The sequence below is a fragment of the Equus caballus genome, chromosome 10 (genome assembly GCF_041296265.1).
Source record: "Equus caballus isolate H_3958 breed thoroughbred chromosome 10, TB-T2T, whole genome shotgun sequence".
NCBI classification, from domain to species: Eukaryota; Metazoa; Chordata; class Mammalia; order Perissodactyla; family Equidae; genus Equus; species Equus caballus.
This window is the reverse complement of record NC_091693.1, coordinates 57,518,643-57,542,834: the sequence shown is the minus strand read 5'-3', so window position 1 is coordinate 57,542,834 and position 24,192 is coordinate 57,518,643. Positions and strand designations below refer to the sequence as shown.

Sequence of the window (24,192 nt, the reverse complement as noted above, 5' to 3'; positions counted from 1 at the left end):
AAAATGTATAAAGTCAACTTTTAACGAATTCAGACTATCTCCCCTTCCAAATTGGTGAGTATTTCGGGTTTCAGTGTAATAACCCAGGTAGCTTAATTGCATGGAACCATACGGTAGCCCCTTCGATGCGTGACGGTAACTGTAATGCCTGTGCAACATCTTACAGTTAAAACGCGATGGTGCATCCTGTGCAGTAGCGAAAGTTGCCACATGAAGTTGAATTTAAGGATCCAAGGTAATTCAGTCAGTAAACCATGGGACCAGGATCCAACCTAAGCCTTCTAGGTCAAGTCTTGTGTTATGGAAGGGAGGCTTCGCAGATTGGACAAGACCCTCTGGCTCTTAGTGGGAGGAAGGAGAGAAGACGAAGAAAGAGTTGAGCTGGGGAAAGAGAGGAGCACTGGATATTGACAGTGTTGTTCTGAGGAGGATCTGTCCTGGCAGCGGTGGGAGCAGTTCGTCTGGAGGAAACTAAATCCCTTTGATTCTTACCCATTTCCTAAAACTACGAAATAGAAATTTAAATTCAGCAAATATATTTAAACAGTTTATTGAATTCTATCCAGTCCTGATAAAATGCTTGACACATAGCAATCAGATGAGTAACTGATGGGAACTTCAGGCAGAGGGAAGAGATTGTACAAAGGTGAGAAGACGTAAAACTCTGTGACCTGTTTGGGAACTCCACTGTTTCATTATGGCTGGAACAGGATTTGGCAGCAGAAGCTGCAAGAAATGAAATTGGATGGAGGCTCAAGGTGGCCTCAGTGAATAACTCCTCAGGACATCATTCACATAGACGACAATGATTGGGACCTCCTAGCGGTGGCAGTGCATGCACAGCCTGCTTGGCTGCATCATAGAGGGCCCTGTGGGTTTTACCAAGAGGTTTGCATTTTATCCCTTCAGCCAGTGGTCCTCGAGGTGCTGTGTTTCTCCAGTACACAGCAGAATCAGTTGGGAGAGTCATAGGTACTCCAGACATTATAAATAACTTACTTTTGGTGAAAAATTAGAGCAGATTCAAGATTATAGCTGTAGTAATTTCACACTCACTTTGTCGGGTTCTCTTATATTCTTCATATGCTTTTTTTGAGTGGGAGAGAAAGGTGTGGAATAATAGCGAACATTCCAGGAATTATCCATAATATGCAGGCATTTTTGCACATGCTTTGGCTCACAATTAGCATAATTGCCCAGGTGTTTGGCCTCATGTAAATTTTGTCTTTCATATGTGTCATGGTATAAAAAATGATTGGGAACCTTTTCTGTAGTTAGTAGGGAAACATTGAGGGTTTCATTTTATTTATTTTAAAAAGGAGAATAACAAAATGAGATTTCTGTCTTAGATTACTCTGTTGGTAAATGAAGAATAGACCAAAAGGTGGTCCAGGTGGGAGGCAGAGACATCAGTTACGAAGCTACTACAGTGATTTAGTCAAGAAATGATGAAGCCCTGGATACTGGAAGGTTTGGAAAGGCGATGAGTGGGAGAAATATTTCAGAGATGCAGAAGGTAGAAATCAAAAGTAACTAGTGAATGTAGAGATGAAGCAGAACATCAGAGGGACTTTTAGGTTTCTGGTTGAAATAACTTGGTGGATGGACATGCCATTAACCGTAAAACAGTGGGGGAAGGTGGGAAGAGCATTTGACTTTGAGGTGCCTGTGATTCATCAGAGCAGACCTGTCTGGGTGAAGACAGTAGGCAGTTGCTATTTGAGTTTGAAACACCAAAAGGAGGTCTGAGTTTGTGTTTGAGTGAGTCTGCTTGAAAGAGGGGAGGGGCACCATGGAGATAAAATTGGCAGCAAAACTCTGTGGAGTGTGAATAAAGGGTCAAGAATAGAATTCTGGTAATACTAACATCTAAGAGTACCATAGACAAAGACAAGTCAGAAAGGGCACTTGAGACAAAGATGAGAGTCTTAAAAGCAAAGCAATAGGAAACTAAAGAGGTGTAAAAACCATAAAAAGGATGTAGTCAGCCACATTGCTGCAGAGAGCCAAGTGACAAGTGCCCACTGGTTTTGGTCATTGGGAGATCTTTGATAATCCTTTACTATTATCAGTTCAACAGAGCCATGACCATGGGGTGAGGGATGAGAAAATCTGACCATATTTACTTAAGGCATCAAGGAGCAGGGAGGAAGCAGAGACAAAGAGTGTTTACTCTGAGTATAAGCAGAAAAATACTTCTGTTAATATACTCTAATATAGGCTCTAACATGAATAAGACTATCCACCAATAAGGAATAACACCTGGCATCAAAACTAACACTCCACCCCTTTATGTTACACTCAAAAAATGCATATCACAATGAAGGAGAGTATGAAATTATTACACATATTATCTGTTCTAACCTACCTCTTTTTTCTTTTGCTGAGGAAGATTAGCCCTGAGCTAACATCTGTTGCCAATCTTCCTTTACTTTATATGTGAGTCACTGCCACAACATGGCTGATGAGTGGTGTAGGTCCACGCCTGGGGTGCAAATCTGCAAACCCAGGCTGCCGAAGCAGAGCACACTAAACTTAACTGCTAGGCCCTGGGGCCAGTCCCCTAACTTAGTTTTTAAAGGGAGAACAGACAAGTGAGTGGTGGATGACAGCAGAATGGGAAGATTTCTGTTTGTGATGCAGGTTGGGAGAGATTTGAACATGTTTATTTGCTAAAGGGAAGGAGCCACTAGAGAGGGAAAGGTTCCAGTACATGCAGGGGGTTTAATCACTTTGACAAAGTCATGTAGATGGAACCAAGAGATAGAATCTGAGGTCCTAGAGGACGTTAATTAGCCATGATAAAAGCAGAGTACCACACGTAAAGAGTTAATACTACAAAACACTGAATGATTCCATAGTGAGTACAAAAAGACACTCCTTTAAATAAAAGTTACCCAAATTATTTAAAGGAAATCCAAATTATTTAAAGGAAAAAAAACATTGAAATATATCCAGTGGTAAAATGTTTGCACAGTTGAAAGTAATTGTATTATGAATAGAGTGGGTTTTGAGGGCAGATAGAGCAACTGTGTTTTGGGGGTCCTTCCCAACACATCACATCCTGCATTCACCATGGTATCAAATGGTACTTTATGCTAGGATACCCCTATATAAAAACACGTTTTGACAGACACTAGATACTGGATGAGTAATGATTTATGGGTATTGTCTGGGTAACAGGCCTGAAACCTGTTATCTTTTATTTAATGAAAATCCCAAAGTGTTCTTTCACATGTCAATGTCATGGTCTCCATGACTTTTCATTGTTCTTTTTCTATTTTGATGTTTGCTTAAAATGTAATATTAAGGATCATAGAATGTTTTCACACATTATGCATCTTTGGATATTAGTGACTTTTGTTTGGAATAATGCCAGAAATTGCTGGGAGTTATTTAAATTACAAACAATCTGGAAAAAGTAAATTATTTATCCTCTGATACTGGGATATATTTAACTTTTAATGCCTCTTTGCACTAACTGCTTAAAAATTCTACTGAAGTAACTTTTAATATTATAGTTAAAACAACACATTTTTAATTCATTCTACAAATGTTTAAGGTCCTACTGTGGCCAAGCCCAGATGGCTCATAGGTTCTTTCAAACATTTAAGAAAGATAAATCCTATATTATTTAAACTGTTTCAGAGCATAAAGAAAAAGGAAAGTTTGGGGCTTTTTTATGAAGCCAGTGTAATGCTATATCACACAAAACTACAGACTAATTTTACTTCTGCAAACAAATAAAATATAGCAATAGAATTATTTTAAAAGATAATAGAATCATTCAGGATGTATTCCTGGAATTCAAAGTTGTTTTAATATTAGAGAATCTATATAATAATACCATAGTACTAGGTCAAAAGGAGAAAAAGCCCATGATCATCTCAGTAGATGTACAAAATTGGTTGATAAATGACAGCTGGATAGAAATCCAAATTTTTATCTATCTCTGTTAAAAAGTAAATACCTTATTGAGCTATCTACTAATTGTCCACTACCAAGTGTTGTTAACCAAAAGCTATTAACCAAAACATCATATTTAATTGTCAAACACTAGGTATGCATTATTTAATATAGTAGCCACTAGCGACATGTGCTACTGAGCACTTGAAACATGGCTAGTCTGAAGTGAGACGTGCTGAAAGTGTAAGACACACAGAGTTTCAAAGACAATACAAAAAAAAGGGAATAAAGTATCTCAGTAATAATTTTTAAATTGATTACATGTTGATAATTTTTAATATCTTATTAAATGAAATGTATTAATATCACCTGTTTCTTTTGACCTTATTTTATTTTTAAATTCTTTATTGATGAATAATTGACAAATATAATTGTATATATTTAAAGTATACAACATGACGATTTGATATACATATACATTGTGGAATGATTACCTTGATCAAGATAATTAACACATATATCACCTCACATTAACTCTTTTTCTGTGTGTGTGTGATAAGAATGCTTAAGATCTACTCTCAGCAACTTTCAAGTATACCATACTGTATTATTCACTATAATCTTTTTGACTTTTTAAAAAACGTAGTTACTAAAATATTTTAAATTACGTATGTGCCTCACATTCAAATTAAAGCCAGGAACAAGGCAACAATGTTACTTAACGTTGTTCTGGAAGTACTCATTGCTGGAACATATAAGACAGAAATTAGTCACAGTTTTTGGTAAGGAGGCTGTAAAGTCATCATCATTTGCAGACAATATGATTATGTACTAGAATACTCGGGAAAATAGACCAAAAACTATTGGGAACAATAAGTACGTTGTCAGGTTACGAAGTTAATAGACAAAAATCAATAGCTTTAGGAACTCTAGGAACACAGATGATCATTAAATGATAAATCATAGATGCCCTTGAGTAGGAGGACACAGTAAAGGTGTCAGTTTCCCTTAAAGTAATCTATGTATTCCATGAAGTCCCAGTTAAAACGGAAACAGAACTTCTGTTTGTTCGTGTTTTAATTGAAAAGTTCATCTGAAAAACCATGAAAATACTCAGGAAAATTCTGGGAAAAAAAAGTGATGGAAGGGCCACTATCCCACCAGATAAAGCATATTATGAAGCTATAATACTGATATTTGTGGGTCGACAATGAAGATTGAGTCTCTTTTGCAACCAAACAATCCAGTGCATTCCCACACATAAACTTCTAAAAATTGAGAACAAATGTATTTATTTGATCCAGAGGGCTACTGACATGGGAGAAATAGTGGATAAATAAATGGATCAGAATGGAGTCCAGAAACAGACCAAACGAAAGAGGAAGTATTATTGGCAGCCCCCTTGGCAAAGGGTTACATTACTATAATTAAAAAAAAGAAAAACCCAAAACTGCAAATAAAAACAGCAGTGCCATATTGGTTTTTTTTTTTCCTTCTTTTTCTGCCTTTCAGAATGGCAAAAAATGAAGTCTTGATAGCAGTGCTGTCTAGGATATAAGAGAATGAGTACTTTTATACACTGTGGTAAATTGATGCAAACATTGTGAAGGGCAATTTTGGGCTTATATCAAAACTTTTAAGTTTACGCTAAAGTATATTTGCAAAGTTGGCCAAGATGTTCTTGCATACATACACGCAATGATATTGTGGTGTTATTTGCAATAGGAAAAAACCCCAGGAAATACATCAATGAGAAATTAGTTGAATCAGCATGTCACATCTGTAAAATGGAGTGGGGTGGATTTGTATGTACAGATATAGAAATATCTACAAGACAGATCATTAAATGAGAAAACTAAGGTACAGAACAGTGTACATAGTATCATTCTTAGAGTGCAAATCAAAGAATAGAATTTCGTACATATTTATCTGGAAGAGATCAGAAAAGCTGTTAACAGGGCTTACCAATGGAGAGAGAGACTGTAAGATTTGAGAATAGAGAGGGAGAAACTTCTTATTTTCTACCTTTTCTTCAGTGTTTGGGTTTTCTAATGTTGGACCTGAAGTTTTCTTTCGTTGCTTGTATAATATTTTACATGTCAACAGTTTACATGTTATCTGGATGATAAGATTTTAGACTAATTTTTAATTTCTTTATAGTTCCTTGTTTTTATAACAACAGACGTACACCTTAATGTTATTTTTTAAAAGCCCAGTTCAAATGTTAAAAATAAATACTGGCCCTGTGGCCGAGTGGTTAAGTTCACACGCTCGGCTTTGGCGGCCCAGGGTTTTGCTGGTTCGGATCCTGGGCTCAGACCTAGCACTGGCCATCAAGCCATGCTGAGGCGGCATCCCACATAGCGCAACCAGAGGCACTCACAACTAGAACATACAACTGTCTACTGGGGGGCTTTGGGAAGAAGAAGAAAAAAGAAATTTTTAAAAAAATAGCAAAAACACCTCAAGCCTTGCTATACTCAATATATATGTTAGTCAGAAATGCCTATGTTTTATATACACTCTTTAAACTTATTTTAGGGGGCTGGCCCGGTGGCCACTGGCCCTGTGGCCGAATGGTTAAGTTCACACGCTCGGCTTCGGCGCCCCAGGGTTTCATCAGTTTGGATCCTGGGTGTGGACATGGCACTGCTCATCAGGCCATGCTGAGGTGGCATCCCACATGCCACAAGCAGAGACACTCACAACTAGAATGTACAACTATGTACTGGGGGGCTTTGGGGAGAAGAAGAAGAAAACAGTAGAAGATTGGCAACAGTTGTTAACTCAGGGCCAATCTTTAGGAAAAAAGCAAACTTATTTTACATATCATGCTGTTGTCATTCTTTATTTTGTAATATTTTGGCCAAAAACAGTGAACTTCTGACCTGAAATCAATACTGGGCCTACATAGTCAAATAAATTGAGGAAGAGCATTTAGGTTAAAGGTCATATTTGCAAGGCAAAAACTGTAGCTAGATAAATGCACTGCATTAAGTTAAAAAAGCTCCACCTTCTCTCTCATCTAAAGATTTTTACCATTTAGCAAATATTTGGTCTTTTTTTTTCCTTTATGTTTCTTGGTTCAGAATAGGCTATCAGCAGTAGTTCTTTGAAAATTTGTGTAGAAGCCCTCAACTGTTTACCATAAGGAAAAAACAAATCTTGGACTAACTGAAGGAAACTATTCTAATTAGAGACAAATTTTTTTTTTTTCTTTTTGTGTGGAAGCTTGGCCCGGAGCTAGCATCTGTGGCTGTCTTCTTCTATTTTTGTATGTGGGTCACCACCCTAGCATGGCTTGATGGGTGCTGTAGGTTGTACCTGGGATCCAAATCCACGAACCCTGGGCTGCTGAAGTGGAGTGTACTGAACTTAACCACTATGCCACCAACCTGCAAACCCTGGGCCACCAAAGTGGAGCACGCCGAACTTTACCACTATGCCACCAGGCCTGCTCCGAAAATCTTTTTGATTCCTCCTCAATACTTTTTGGCATCTGTTTGCTCCTCCATCATCACTGCCGGCTACCTTACCCAGGCCCCTGTGTTCTCTTTCCTAGAATTCTGCAGCAGCCTCCTGGCTGGTTTCCCTTCCTGTCTCCCTGCCTCCGGTAGTACCTCCTACACTGATCTTTCTAAGTCTGACCATGTCGCTCTGCAGTTTAAATCCCTTCAAGACTCCTCATTGCTTTTGGGATGAATCCAGCCTCCTCCATGATGCTCTTTGTAACCCAATCCTTACCACTAACTAGTCTTTCCTTTCACCTGCTTGGCCTCTCACCCTTTAAAGCAGAGCCTTCCTGGCACAAATACACGTTCACTTGGGGTCAGGCTTGTGTTTTGTTTGAGGCTCTAGGAGCATTTTATGCTTCTCTTCATCAAAGCTATGAAAACATTGTACTTATCATCATACTTACCAATCTCCACCAGCCTCTGAAAACTCTGAAAATGGAAACTCTTTTCTCTCTGTCAGCAGTGTTTGGTGTGTTGTAGATGTTCAGTGAATGTCGAGTCTATGAATAATTGTATTGTTCAACGGATTACCAAAATATGTCTTTGCACTGTAAAAAAAATGAGTGGTTAACATGAGCTGAGTATACTTTGAATAGTTTTGAAATGTAATGTGGTCCTATGTATGTGTGGTTTCTTCTGATCTGGATAATTCTGTTGAATGTTGACTTATTTAGGATGTGAAAACATTGTTATAAAATATATGATACTATTGTTCTATGTTAGACCATATTATATGCTTACTAAAGTGATAGTGTTTTTCAGTCTTGATGATCTTGCTTTCTCTGTTCTGTGTAGCTCATTCAGCTGATCCTGAATCACCTTACTCTCCCAGACCTGTGTAGATTAGCACAGACTTGCAAACTCCTGAACCAGCATTGCTGTGACCCACTGCAGTACCTCCACCTCAATCTGCAGCCCTACTGGGCAAAACTCAATGACGCCTCCCTGGAATTTCTGCAGGCTCGCTGCACTCTCGTCCAGTGGCTTAATTTATCTTGGACTGGCAATAGAGGCTTCATTTCGGTTGCAGGATTTAGCAGGTTAGTACCAAGCCTTGCAGAAGTTATTTCACCAGCAGGGTGTACTTACTGTGTCGTAGTTTCCATAATAAAAGTTTGGAATTATAGACCATGTACTTTACAGAAATGAACAAGAAAGACGTTTTGTGTATTGTTATGTTCAAGAATGCTTCTGCTTGTGAAAGTGAATGAGTTTCACCGTCCTCTTGAGCTAAAATTCACGGTAATAGGAAGGGAAACTATGCCCTTTACCTCATATTTTTAAAATCCCAAGTAACTTTCAACAGAGCTCCTTTTTTTTTCCTTTCTCATATTTTCAGCAAAGATGATTAACACATTTTAAAAACTATTTCCAAATCAAAATCTACCTCTCTAATGTGATTTGTCAGAAATGGAAAACAATTTATTATAGAACATTTTTAATTAAATCTTAATTACATGTGCAGTACATCACCCAAATTTAGAAGCTCATTTAAACTAATTATGTTGAAAATGCAATTGCATGCTAAACAGGCGACCATACTTGCAGACCTGCCCAGGTGTTTCTGCTCCTTTCTATTTAAGCATTTAGTTTCCTTACTATTAAATGTCACCTGTTAAACATTTGAAAGCTTGCACAAGTGCGATTTCATTAGTAATGTCATAGTAGTTGGTCTTATGATACAAACAGGTGTTTTTCTCTTAACCTTGATGATGCTTATTTTCATTGTATGTTACAGTATAATCCCATGATTTCGTTGTTAAATAATGAAGAGTAGAAACTTTGGGGAAATCACCTATTTTTGATTAATGAATAATCTTCTATTCTGTTTTTAGAAGTTAGAAATGAACTACAGCTCTCCCTACGCACATCCCCAGTGGGTGCATTCTTGAACAGTGGTTTATGAATTAGAAATTTGTGTATTGAGCCTTGTTTCCCCTTGACTCAGATTATCAAAAATAAAGTCTCAGTTCCAGAAATACATATTTGATACCATTAGATTTGGATGAAATAATAATGTTTAAATAGTAATAATGTCTTCAAAATGCTGGTATTGATAGTTCATGCATCAAAGTAAAAAATAAACACAGGCGGTAATGGCTTATAGCATATGTTGAAACCATGGATGCACTGAGTTTCCTTCTTTTCTGCCAGAAATAGAATCAGGGGAAGGGGATCTTAGATAAAAGAGAATGGTGTTGTGGGTCAGAGAGCCTAAAGACTTTATAACATGCTATGGATGCAACATTCTTTGTCATTATGTAAATTTGCTTAAGAGGGGATATCTATAGTAGAAAAATAAGGCATTTCTTTTTGGCAGTGTGATTTCAGTGAATTTTTATAGAATAAAAATTGCTGGACATTTAACAGCTATCCAGCGAAACACAGCTTAGTCCTTTCTACTGCCTCTTGTCCCAGACACACAGACTTCATTTGGAAATTTTCCTGTCTGCTAATAGGACCAAGAAGAACTGAAGCTAAGCTGAACTGTGGGTGGTTAGAGCATGCTCTGTGGATCATAAACCAAGACTAACTGACTTTGAGAGCACATAGAACAATTGGTTTCAGTAAGCATTATTTTACCTTATAAGGACCTTTTCAGGTACTTTAATTACTCAAGTGTTTGTTTTCAGCTTTTGTGTGTAAGGCATTCTAGTGAGTGGTGTTGACCATGTAAGGAGATGGCTAATATAGTTCCTGCCTTCAGGCTACAGAAAAGATAAAGATATAAACATATCAATATGTCCTTATATTTTTATAAATAAAATAGGGTGGCAACTGTAGAGTATAGGCATTAAAGAAAACATTGGTAGTGAATGGCTGAAGTCCAGCTTCTTTGGTGAAATGTTGCATATAGCCATAATATAATGAATAAAATGTAAAGGTAATAAAAAAAATCAGTTTTTTTTAACTCTCTTTATGTAGCTCATTCTGGTGCATGAGCAGAAACAAAAGTAGTGGGAAGAAAACTTAGCAATGCTGTGTTTAAATTTTAGACTCATAATGGATAAAAAAGATCTTCTTTTGCAAGGTTAAATCCTCAGTCTGCTTTCTTGCCAGCAGTTTCTCTTCCATTTTCAATTCAGCCATGTTGGTTGCTGTGAGACTGTGTAAATAATCACAAAAGTATATACATAAATTTGTTTCCATATTTTACTGTAGTATTTCAGTCACTAAAACCATAAATCTTGATGGCATTCCTTAAGCATAGAGATTGTTCCCATTAAGAAAAGGAAAGCCTAAAAAGCAAGGAGAGAGACTCTTTTTTGGGGTGGCAGATGTTGGAGTTTTGCCTGCTGGTTGCTGTTGGCCCCCTTGACTTGACTGCTGAATCCATAGTCATGATGGCTTGTAGGCAGCATTCCCAGAATAAACAATAAATATTCATGACTTGATTATTAATGAATAATCTATGAATAAGTATGGTCTATTTATGCTCATTACTGTGAAGAAGATTTATTTATAATGCTTTAAAGGAAAAGGGTACATTTTTAAACTGGAGACCAATGATGATGAGTTGCTTTTTGAGCAAATCTTGGGAAAACCAGGCCGGCCCCGGTAGAGTTTGATATAGTTTATTTTTGTTGCCTAAAAACCTTATGTTCACAAGTTGGAACTATTTAACTGGATTTTAAAGAACTTTTTAGGAATTTGTATTTTTCAACATAGCAGGGAAATAGGTTGAATTGGAATAACGAGAACTTAAAACTTTTAATCAGTTATTAAAATCCTATTCTGTCTACAGATTTGTGATTTGCAGCTTCAAGTACTGCTCATGCATATCATTACTCATTAAAATCACATCTCTTATAATTCCACTTTTCTTTGATAATGCAGTTCTCTAAAGTCTTGGCTGTTCCTTTGCCTCTCTGCCTGTTTGTGCTTTGAGGCTTAATCATATCACCTTGATCTCTGCCTCAGTTATGTAGAGATCTTTACCCCTAACCCCTCTACTTGTTTCCTTCAGAAAACATTCTTGGATGCATTCTAGATTCAAGAACTTTATTGGATGTTTTAACACAGAGCTACAGTTTTATGAGATAAAGAGCTTATTGCCTATTCATATATTTGTTTATTCCATTGCCTACCTATGCTTTACACAGTGTCTCTTTTAGATTGTCAATTCCTAGAGAATAGAGACGATTTTAAGATTTCCTTTCCTCTTCCTTCTCCCATTGCTGGATAATACCATACACAGCTGAGCAGGAAGTTTTGTTTTTAATGACTTTATTTTGGATCAGATATATTAAATAATGTTCTAAGGTTATTTGGATTAAAAATTTTCTTAAATATGCTGTTTTATAAAACTCAGTGAGGGTCAGCTAAGAAAACATAAGATTAGGAACCAGAAGCCAGGGATATTTATATCTCATTCTCTCCTTTCCTTTAGACATCAGACAGGTTGTGAGGATTAGTGCCTTTTATTTTGTGATGAGTAAACTCAGATTAAATCGTTCGTTCACATGATGTTAATTATTTTGGGATACAAGATACCATTTAGTAAATTGCTTCTTATGTACTTATATTATTCTGGAAAAATTAATTCACCTCATAAGGATAAGCAATTTATTTCTCTCTCTAGAGACTTCTTTTCTCGTAGCAGGAGACCTAGTTTGGGATTGTTTATCTGAACTTAGGTCTTCTCATAATACCCTCAATATCAAGAAACACTTTATGAGGCTCCATCACATGGAATGAATAGGCTGTAGGAAATAAGGAAGCTGTAGTCCTCCTTTCAGGTGACCAGTATAGAACTGAGGTGAATAAATAGATGACCAAGCCAAAAACATACATATAATCATGCAGTAAAATGAAACTTACATGAGGAGCATTCAGGAAAGAGACAAGTGTTTGTGTGGCTAAGTTTTTGAGTCTGCTGCTACTTCTGCCTTCTTGGAACGGAGATGTTATGAAGAAGTAGGCAGTGTAGACCTTGTAGGTTTAGGAAGAGAGAGTATGGTGATATTAACCAAGTGTTAACTTCCTGTTGTCCTTCCCTGCTTTAATCTCCTCCTTGGCACTTTTCACTCTGTAACTTACTATTTATTTTACTCATTTGTTTGTTTATAGTCTGCCTCTCTGATCAAAAAGTCGGTGAGCTCCATGAGAGCAGGGACTTTATTTTGTCCACTGTGAACTCCCCAGTGTCTGGAGTAATGCCCAGGTCATAGCAGGAGCTCAGTAAATATTTGTTGAATGAACAAAGGAACCTGCTTGATGCAAACTGAAATTTAGCTAAGGTAACAGTGGTAAGAGGGGTTGGGGGAAATCCAGGAGAGGGAGTAGCTTGAGGGGTGTCAGAATTTTCAAGAAGGAGTGGGCAGTTGTGTGAAATGCTACAATCAGTCCTATGAAGACTGAAAAGAAAGGCCATTGAATTTGATGTTTAAAAGCAAAGGGTGAATTTAGGGAGAAGAGAACACGTATTGCAATGGATTAAGAATAATGGGTATTCAGGTGTCTATAAAACATGTAGGCTACTGAGTTATTTGCAATATTTAAAATAAATTTGTAGCAACTGAGTTTTTTTTGCTGTTGTCTGAATGTGAGTTGGCCAAGATTTAACTTTTAGTTTACTGTTTCTGGGTGCTCTCTGGCCTTTACAGACTGCTTTCACATGTTGTTTGATGTTGCGTGTTGATTGTGATGCAGCGTGGTGAGTGCTGTTATATAATTCCAGTCAGCCTTTTATAGCTGAGGAAATGCTGAGACTCGGCTAGACACCTTTTCTAAGGTCCCATGCTAAGAAGTAGTGGAACTGGGCACTTCCTTTATTTACATAAGTGTTTGATTTAGTCAATTTTCTTTTGTATGTGTGTCTGTAAGCTAATTAAATCATTTAGGAAAAGATGTGGCATAAATAAACAGCATGTTACTGATGTGACACTGAAGCAAGAAAATGTCAAGAGATCTGGACAGGAATGATTGGTGCACCTGTTTAAGGGTTCAAGTTACTTAGTTGATAAAGTTTCATGCATGCAAATACTCCTAGACTTGCATGTACTTTTAGATTATTTTCAGATGATGGTGATGGACAGGGCTGTTTTCCCCCCGTCTGTAATGTAACTAAGATAAATATTGTTATTCCTACTCTGATAGGGAATTTTGTGTTCTCTAAGTGTAATTATTTCTGTGTATTTTATGTGAAGCTGCAATTGTGTGTCTTGTAATAATTTCAACATCAGTCTAGCTGCTAAATAGTAACAGTTACAAGGAACGTATCATAATAGTACAGTGAAACCAACCCAGAAATTTTCTGAGTTGAGAGAAGGCTACTCTGGTTTGTTTTAAGGTCATTTAATTAAAGCTCTCACTTTGTGTGCCACATTCAAAATAAATTATCCAGTACTGAATGGGTACTGTTTAGGGGGAAATAGCTTCCAAGAGTTTAGAGTTTGGTTATATTTTGTTTTTTGGCGCTGCCAACTCGGGTGTGAATTACAGGTAAGAAGGAGAAATACACCCTCTGCTTCCTTAATTTTCCACGTAGCATGAGCTGACTTTTTATGTGATGTGAATCCATTTTATCTTCTTGGGTTGATTATTTTAGCCTAACCATTTCAGTATGCAGTAAATGAAAATTTAAGTGAAACAATTTTATGTTTTCCTTAATAGGAACCTATTCTTCTGAAAGTGTCTGCTTAGAGTTGATATAATTCAAAGTACTTGCAAAAATCTTTTAGTTTTACAAAATTCACATGGAACATTGTCTTTACAGGTTTCTAAAGGTTTGTGGATCTGAATTAGTGCGCCTTGAATTATCTTGCAGCCACTTTCTTAATGAAACGTGCTTGGAGATTATTTCTGAGATGTGTCCAAATCTACAAGACTTAAATCTCTCTTCCTGTGATAAACTGCCACCGCAAGCTTTCAACCACGTTGCCAAATTATGTGGCCTTAAACGACTTATTCTCTATCGAACAAAAGTAGAGGTAAGAATATACTCATTATTTACATCTTTGCTAGTGTAATAGCCAACTGAATACTTGGTTGCCTATCATTGCTCATAATAATGTAATTTCTGATTTTTAAATAGATTAAGTTTATGATGCCACCTGACTATTGTAAAATCATTAGAGCTGATTCAGTCATTTCAAAATTATTTAGAGTCTGTTGTGTTGCTTTTTTTAATTGATTAGCCCACTTATTGTCATGTACTTATTGCCTTGACACCAGTCATGTTGCCCTTCTTTCTATTCCTTGAACATTTTGATCTGGTCCCAGCTCATGGCTTTTTCTCTTCTGCCTGTCTGGAAAATTCTTTCAGCTTATTACATGGCTGCCTTCTTCTCAGCTCAATGTTAAACTTAAGTATTTTTTTGTCAGAGATGGCTTCTTGGACATTGATAAAAGGTAGCCCTACTTCTGGGTGGTTTCTTTCGTATCACCTAGTTTTCTTTCCTTTTCAGAATCTTTATCACTCTGAAATTATCTTATTTGTTTTCTTGCTATTATATGTCTTCTTAAACTGGGATATAAGTTTCATGAAGGTAGGAGCCTTGTCTATCTTTTTCATTGCCATGTGTCCAGCATCTAGAATAGTACTTGGTAAAAATTGACCATTCAATAAATATTTATTAAGCAAATGAATAATATAACCAAATTACTTTTCCTAAATGATAAACCAATGGCTTTTCCATTATAGTGAATCCTTGTCTGTCTTGAATGTTACCTTGGTCAAGGTGTTCAACCTCTCAATATTTCAGTTTCCTCACCTCTAGAATGGAGATAGTAAAAATACAGCTCTCAGAGGGTCATCATGAGAATTAAGTTACATGTAAAGTAGTTTAGAGGGTGCCTAGAACATAGTAAACTGTCAAGAAATATGAGCTGCTAATAACAGTGGTAGTAATACTATCATCATGGTAGTTTTGTAGTATGTTGTATTATGTGGTAGGGGAAGTCTCCTCTCTCTATTCTTTTTAAATGTTTTGGGATTTTTTTGTTTTAAATCCTTGTATATTATTCTTCCAGGTATCTTTTTCAGCAAGGATTTTATTAGAAGCACATTCATTATATTCCCTTTTGCTCTTTAATAAGGCTTCCTGTCTGTTCATTTAGGTCTTGTTTTATGTCCAAGAGCATGTTATAGTTTTCTTCACTTAGGTTTTATGTCTTTCTGGTTAAATTTATCCCTTGCATTTTGTAGTCTCAGATACTATTTTCTCTTCTATTTAATTTTAATTGGTTGTTGTTAGTGTAAATAAAAATTTGGTTTTCGTATATTTATCTTGTATCTGCCCACCTTACTGAGTGCTTATAATTGTTCTAATAATTTTTTACTTATATCTTTTAGATTTTCTGATGATACAATTATATAATTTGGAAATTAATATGCTTTTCTTCCTTTTACAATACAGTTGGCTCTCTGTATCCGGTGGTTGAATTCGCATCTGTGGATTCAACCTAACATAGATCAAAGACCTGTGATGGTTCTGTCTGTCCTAACATGTACAGAGTTTTTTTTGTTGTCATTGTTTCCTAAAGAATACAATATAACGTACAGTATTACATAGCATCTATGTTGTATTAGGTTTTATAAGTAATCTAAAGATGATGTAAAGTATACGGGGGTATGTGTGTAGGTTATATGCAAAAACTATGCCATTTTATATAAGAGACTCGAGTATCCATGGATTTTGGTATCTGTGGGGGTCCTGGAACCAATCCCGAATGTATACCGAGGGACAGCTGTATTTGAAGTGTTGCTACATTAGATAGAACTTCCTAAATAATGTGGAATAATAGAGTCACAACAGGCATATCAATCTTATTTCTAATATAGTGGGAATGTCTTCAATGTTTCATTTTTTTAATATTTATACAACAAATATTTGAGTACCTATGTGTGCCAGGCACTGTTCTAAGCAGTAGGACTTAAGTAGTGAGCTAAATAGACAATTCCTCATATGGCTTGCTAATCTTATGTGTTGTTTGATGTTGCTTTCTGATAGTTAGTCTTTATCATTCTTGTTTGATTATTTTATCAAAAATGTATATTGTAAGTTTTTAAGCCCCCATTAACACACTCATCTTTTTTCTTCTATTTATTTATTAATATATGAATTTATGTTGAACAGTCCTTATGTTCCTGGGGTAATCCTTACATGTTTTAAATTTAATACGTAGCTAGGTTAATTTCCTAATATTTTGGAGCCAAACTGCCTGGATTTGAATTCTAGCTTTATCACTTAGTAACTGTGTTACCTTGAGGATGTTTCTTGACCCCCTGTGCTTCAGCTTTCCCTTCTATAAAGTGCAGATAATGATAGTATGCATCTCAAAGAGTTGTTGTGAGGATTAAATGATTTAATATACACAATAGTGCATGGTTCATAGTAAATATTCTTTAAGGGTTAACACATAAATACTTTTTACATCTGCTTTTTAAGGGAAATTGAGCTGTGATTTTTCATGCTATTTTATCAAGTTTGGGGCTGGGGTTATGAAAGCTTAGTAAAATGATTTGGGAAACTTCCACCTTTTTCTTTGATCTGGAATTACTTGAATAAATGGAAATTATCTGTTAGATAGAGTTTACCTGTAAAGCCATCTGAATGTATAGCCTTTTTTGTTGGTAAATAAAATAGCCTTTTTTACCAATTGGTAAAATTGGTAAAGAATAGATACCTTTTTCTGGACATAGCTTTTTTCCTAATCTATGGAAGCCTGATAGTATATGCGTATGAGAGCTTCTGTTTAATGCAGTATTCCTGATTTTGGGCAAAATGTTTAGCTAGAGTTTAACTGGCGACCTGGTATTGTGGAAAGAAGACTTTGATTCTAGTTCTGGCCCTACCAGTGACAGCTTAGTGATCTAGGTTAAGTCACATAGTCTGCCAAATTCCCTGGTTCTTTATTTGTAAAACGAGAGGACAACCGTCCTTGAATGCCAGTTAGAAGGGAGTGTTAACCCGTGTTTTCATTGGTCTGTGGTGAAATGACTCACCATTTGTGTGGGTATAAAATTGTCAGCTATCTTATCTTGGCTAGGCCTGTCCCTTCGAAATTATGCCATACCTGCTTGTTACTATTTTATTGGTCTGTAGTATAAAGTCTAAGATTCTCTGAGCAAGATAATGCCTCATTTAGCAATTTTCTGATTAAATTTAACTTTAAGAGGAAATGTAGCAGAGTTAATTATTAAATAAACCTTTGGGAAAAAAATAGGGTAAAAACTAAGAAACCTTCTTAGTAGCTTGCTAATTAATATAATCTGTGATGATTTGTAAAAATATATCCCATATATTTACATGATCTAATTGTCAGAGAATCATTAAATAGTCCATAATTTTCTTCAAGAAACTTATGAAATATGATTATATTTTTTAAAAATATGATTTATAAGGATTGAGAAGCTTTCATATCTCAAGAGTGGAGATCTATATATGTGTATCTAGGTCTAGATAGCATCAGCTCCAGATTCCCTCAGTTACTTAAACATAGATGTAAAATCATTGTGTGAATGCGTTAAAATTTGGGTTGTATCCTCTGTTACCACCTATTGAAGTTTGTTTTTAGTAGTCCCTTTGCTAAAATACTGTAAAAATCATTTATAAATTTATCCTATACAATTTTTCTGACATTGAGTATGTAGAAAAATTTATAAAATTGATTTTCATTGGTCTACAGTTGACTTATAATAAAATTAAAAATAATATCATTTTAGTGATATAAATGGCAAAATTTTAAATTACAAAACACTTCCCCAGGCATTGTTCACTTTTTCTGCTTCCAAACTCTGTATTCACTGCTCTCTGCCTGTACTTTATTCCCTTCTATCATCTTCTCATTTGTGAGATCTATATCAGACTCCCACGTGGGCACTAAGTAACTCAGGAGAATAAAGGGAGAAGGCAACACCGTCAGCTGGTCTCTTTTGAAACAAGCAGATGCCACAGCCCTGGTCTTCATACAATCTGTACACATCTCCCTTGTCACTTAAGCAAAGCCTCATGTCACCCCCTTCTCCCTTCCGTACACCCACCCTTTCGGTCCTGCACTCGATGATGGTGGTGGATGAGAGCACACGGGGAAGGAGAAGACAAGATTTAGAGGACTGGCTTCTCTCTAAACCTTCCACGTAATCACTGGCCGTACATTCAGATGTTATAAACTGTTTTGAAACAAAGGAATGGCATTTGACTTCAAGTGTCTCTGTTTGCTCTAAGGAAATATATGAGAAGAAAAAGAAGATATGAATGTGTTCTTAAGTGGTTAGGCATAGCCAGGTTATTGCAGGCCTGATAACTCAATAAAAATGAGAACCCAGGAGAATGAAACTATGGGAGGATCAGAATTGCTTTATATGCCAGATGGTGGATCCTGGCATGCTGATGTGGCCCCTCCCTGAGCCAGTGGTGAAACAGGCAGTGGGCCTCGGGCGCTGGGCTTCTCTCTGCCTGACAGATATTACCAACAAGGCTGCTGCGTTGACCACCGAGCCTCAAGTGTAGCCTTGTCAGGAACCGGGGTGGTATCCTAGTGCACATCCTTTGTACTGCTTGATTGCTGTTTTGGTAGTAAACTAAAATGAGAGCAACCTTAAAACAAGTCCCAGGTGTCACTCAAAAATTGTCAGTAATTTTCAAGCCCAGCCTTTTATGGTCTGGCCTAGCTCGTGAAGATTTTTCTCTCCAGCTCCACTGCTTTGGAAATACTATTGCTAACATCCTACAGTGAGAGAAAGCAGTAGTAGGATCTTGTTGAGACTTTAGCTAAGATCAAAACTGCTTAGCAGTGAGGTTCAGGTATCTGATTGATACATTATTTGATGGTTGAAAACTGGGAAGATATTTGTTATTTAGTCTGTGTCATGGACCCCAGTCATAAAACTCAGTCCTTATCTTGGCTTTCCCAACTTGAAAGATTTATGTGCTTGGGTAAGTAACTTATACTAAGCTGAAAGTTTATCTATCTGTTAAAAAAAAAAACCCTATCACTTAGGCTATTGAGAAGACCCAATTAGGTCATACATGTAAAAGCAATGCTCACACTTTATAAATTAGATGGGCATGTGTAAATGTGAAAATGATAGTATAGATTTACTCATCATGGTCCTACACAGTTGTTCCCACATTCGTGAAGTATTCCTATAAATCTGCCTAAATAGGAGTACCTTTTCCATCATATGCTAAGAGAGACTTAGACTGAATTGTCTCTTTCACCGTTATGATTTGTTTCTGGTAAAAGGAACGTTCATTCCTAACTTGTAAACTCCATAATGAGAGGGACCATGTTTCTTTACTTCTTTACATCTAGTACATAGACTAATGTCTGGTATTCACCGTAGTGAATATATATAGTAGATATTCAGTAAATTCGTGTTGAAATAATGACTGATAGCTATCTCTTATCAATTCATTTTTTCATTATTAGGTAAGTTAGTAAGCATGAGATGAGTTTGTCTTTGTACTGAACATTAAGCAGATGAATGAGTGGATTGGCAACTTGAAAAACTTGTAAGAAAATATTTGAACTGTATTCAGAATTTTTAGCCCTAAAAGATAGTGAAATATAGTTTAATTTCTTTTGTTAGTTTATCTCATGAGATCTTTTTCTTTCTTTACATGTGTTTAGGATTGCTATGAAAAAATCGCTTTATTAGAGAAATAACAAGTGTCATAACACCAACCCCCAAAAAATCACTAAATAAGCTATTTGCAGCATTAGTAGTATACAGTTGTTGAAGTTCAATAGTTGCAGAGCAGTAAACATGTGCCTGGTAAAGAACGAGGTACTGTTACGTTGAAGAGAGAGAGTGGACTGGTATACAGTCAAGTCCAAAGGCTTGCCGGCAGTGCCACACATCTGTGCTTGGTTGGAGAATGGTCTGTACTGGGAAAGCTTTTGAGAGGAGATGACCTTCAAGCTGAGATTTAGGCCCTATTTACTGTGTGATCCCAGAGTAATTAATGGACTGGGTTGGTAAATAGGGTAATTTCCTTTTTACTGAATTTGGTGGATCTTTTAGGGTTACATAGACAACACTTTAGGCAAAAGATGGCAACTTGGAACAGACGGGAAAGAAACTTTAGTTCTATTGTACTTAGTTTCTTTTACCAGCGTGACAAGGAAGTAATTACAGTAGAGTAAGATATATGATGATTAGAAGGACTTTGTCTCAGTCCCTTTGGTCCCTTTTTCTCCATTCACAAGATTCTTATTATGTATCATAGACATCGATTGCAGGCACTTCTTTACCCATATGATGATGTATTTTCATGAGAGGAGGGCTGTGAAAATTTAACTCATTGAATAGATTTTTAAATACTTAGAAGGAAAAACCTTTTATATTGAAATAGTTTCAGACTTACAGAAAAGTTGCATAAAAAGTAAATTCCCCTACTATATGCATGATTTTTTTTCTGAACCATTTGAAAATAAGTAGAAGATATAATTCTCCTTTATCCCTAAAAGGCCATATATCTGTAGCCTACTCTTCAATACTTGCGTAATGGGCTAAATTGTGTCTCCCCAAAATTCATGTGTTGAAGTCCTCACCCCAAGTACCTCACCATGTGACTGTATTTGGAGACAGGCTCTTTAAAGGGCTAATTAAGGTTAAATGAGGTGATTAGCCTGGGCCCTAATGCAATATGACTGGTGTCCTTATAAGAAGATGAAGCTAGGACACAGACACACACAGAGGGAAGACCATATGAAGATAACTGAAGAAGATAGCTAGTTTCAAGCCAAGAGGAGAGGCCTTAGAAGAAACTAACCCTGCTGACGCCTTAATCTCAGGCTTCTAGTCTCCAGAATTGTGAAAAAATCAATTTCCATTGTTTAAGCCACCTCATCTGTGGTTCTTTGTTATGGCAGCCCTAGTGAACTAATACAACTTGTAAGAATGGCATAAGAATAACTTTTTAGCGTATTGCATAAAACGTGTCTTTAAGAGAAGTCCTGTGTATATACTAAGACAATCTAGATTAGTGTTAGAAGTTTGAGCCTGTTAACCTATTCTTTGTTTGCAAAAAAAAAATCTGGATTCGGGGTTGAGATGGGACATGAAAGGTTGCTCAGTAAGAATGTCATTCTGTTGCTTAGCAGCAGACAAGAAACCAAGAGTGTTTTTTAAAAGTTGGAGTTATAAATGGAACACCTGCATCCAGTTTTGATTGCCTCACTTCAGGAATGATAGAGCATAAATTGAAAGAATCTGAAGAAGTGAGAAAACTGATTATAGGTATTGTGGGGGACTAGTATATGACAGTAATCCATAAGTATGGTTCAGCAACGGTTTACTTGGCCTGCTAGCTCTGGAGGACAGTTTCAAGGACCCCGCTGCCTTTGTCCTCATGAACTGGAAGACAACAAAAGTAGTTGATCTTTACTTCTGCTGGATATCAACTCGCTTCATATTTTTTTTCCTCTGGTGCCAGTTTATTCAGCAGAGTAATTCAGCAGAAGATATATAAGTAAAAATTCATTTCATCCTGTCTGTTGATGAAGGCATCTGGGCTTTCCTACAAAAGATATATAAACTGTCTTTTGAAAACAGTATGATTTGATTTAGTACCATGAATTTCCTTCCCAATACGTAGATAATGGTGGTCTTAGTGCATTCTTTTTTCTTTTTAAAGATTGGCACTCGAGCTCTATCATCTATTGCCAGTCTTCTTTTTTTTCTGCTTCTTCTTCTTCACCCCAAAACCCCCCAGTACATAGTTGTATATTCTAGTTGTAGGTCCCTCTGGTTGTGCCATGTGGGACCTTGCCTCAGCATGGCCTGATGAGCAGTGCTAGGTCCACATCCAGGATCCAAACCGGTGAAACCCTGGGCTGCCGAAGCAGAGCGCACGAACTAACCACTTGGCCACGAGGCCGGTCCCTGCATTCTTATTTGATTTAAAGAACACATTATTCATGTTGGTAAGAAGAAGCAGGCATGGCCTTTCCTTTAATAGAGGCAGTACAGCTAACAAACTCAAATGAAAGGGATGGCCTCTCACCTAACAGAGCCAGTGCTGATAACTAACTAAGACCAAGAGGAGAAATTGAAATAGGAAGAAACTGCTTTGATCACCTAAGTTGACTAATGCAGGCTGTCATTAGCTGTCACCTAAAATACAGTCAATTTCAGACAGATTAATTTAGCTAGATAACATATGAAACAAAAGGATATTAATAATTATTCTTAAATAGAGTCGAGTTAAGATTTTTAATAACTTTTAATATATTTAACTTATTGACTATCAGATACTAAAAGTAACAAACTTTTAAAAAGTCTTTGATATGTCTCCAGGCAAGAATATATCTGTACTTCCCTCTATCCTGATTGGCTTTATAGAAGTTCCGGTGGGAATATGAGGCTTTTGGTTGAGTTGTGTGTGTGTGTGACCTGAGTGTGCGGTTCAGTCAGGGTCAAGAAGCCTGACTTGGCAGTGCACTGAGGTGGTGGTGGGGAGGGTGATCATCTCTTGGAGTTCGGACTCGTTATCCACATTCATGACTGTGACCCATAAACCAGGTATGAGAAATCTACCTGGGAAGGACACCATTCATTAGAGAGAGCTGATGAACACAGTCTCGTACTGTTAGCATGTCACAAGGGAAACCAAATTAGTTATAAGACTTGTTTAGTGAGTTTAGAATGACAACACTGAGAATTAGTTATGTGCCTTAAATGCTTAAAGGCATCAGCACAGAACAGATTGACACCTTCATCTTAACAGGAAGGAAAGAGGTGCTTTTGGAAGAAGATAGATAAAACCTTTGGACCAGTGCACTCTCTTAGCTGGGCATCCTTTAGATGAACAGCGCCAACCAACATATGCCTCAGACTCCTCTTACATGTTGACAGTTCACCCCTGACTCCTCTGAGCAAAAGTTCTTCCTTTAGATAGTCAATAAGGTTACTGTAAAATCTAGCTGGTGTGCAAACTGCCATGACTTTTTGACTGCAGATCTCTGCCATCATCCATTATGGGTTGATATGGAAATCGATCAGTTTAGTCATTTGTGAGCAAAGATGTATTCAACTGTATTATTATAGGAGAGATCCACTACCATGGTAAAAAGGGTTCTGAAATGAGACTACAGGGGGAGGTGAATGTGTGTGATTTAGTCTCAGATTTTATTCTATCATACACATGGATTTTTGTAATGTAACAAATTATTTGAACCTTATACTGAAACTTGTAGTATATAGCCAAATTTCTAAGTCTGTGATCTTGAGTAGCTTTAGCCATTTACAGTTAGGTTTAGAGAACTTTCATTTTTTTTCCTTAAAGCCGTGTGTAAGAGCTTTATATTAATTTATGTTCATTTATGATCTTTAACCTTTTCTTTTTAGGGATCAATCAGAAGTTTAACTTTTCCACCACAATGTTGATCTTAAAGTTTAACTTATAAAAGAATATTATTTTCAAGTTATGATTATGTATCAGCACATAACCTATACCATATTGTATATTTAAACTGTATAAAAGAGAACAATTTGTAGTAGATGGTTCAGAGCAAACCTCTGTAAAGTAATTGAATTTAAGCATTTTGGAATGATGATTATTTATTTCTACATAGAGTTAGTTTCAAGCACTTTAAATAGTTCTCAAAATGCTTCAACTTTTATTCTATATTCCCCTCCTCAAATTTATTGAGATTGGAACACTGGGACCAAAAAAAAAAATTACAGAAAGAGAAATCCATACATATATATGTATTTTAAATTCTAATAATTGAGCGATTGTGTTCTTAGGATTTCTTTGGTGGTATTTGTTATGCAAATTTATGAATTTTCATTTAGCAAATATGCTTTTATAAAATC

The 24,192-nt window shown here is 36.5% G+C and overlaps 1 protein-coding gene across 9 annotated transcripts in view; it reads left to right on the top strand.

Annotated features, from left to right (window-relative positions):
- Window positions 1–24,192, top strand: part of FBXL4 (F-box and leucine rich repeat protein 4) — a 67,262-nt gene that overhangs the window by 25,916 nt on the left and 17,154 nt on the right. For 6 of the 9 annotated variants that reach the window (XM_001503857.7, XM_005596840.4, XM_014734214.2 and 3 more), the window contains exons 5-6: window positions 8,217–8,461; window positions 14,140–14,353. In XM_001503857.7, the coding sequence (XP_001503907.1) occupies window positions 8,217–8,461; window positions 14,140–14,353 (459 nt within the window). The remainder of the gene's footprint in view (window positions 1–8,216; window positions 8,462–14,139; window positions 14,354–24,192) is intronic. The other 3 variants (XM_070223583.1, XM_070223585.1, XM_070223584.1) reach the window with 1 other exon arrangement.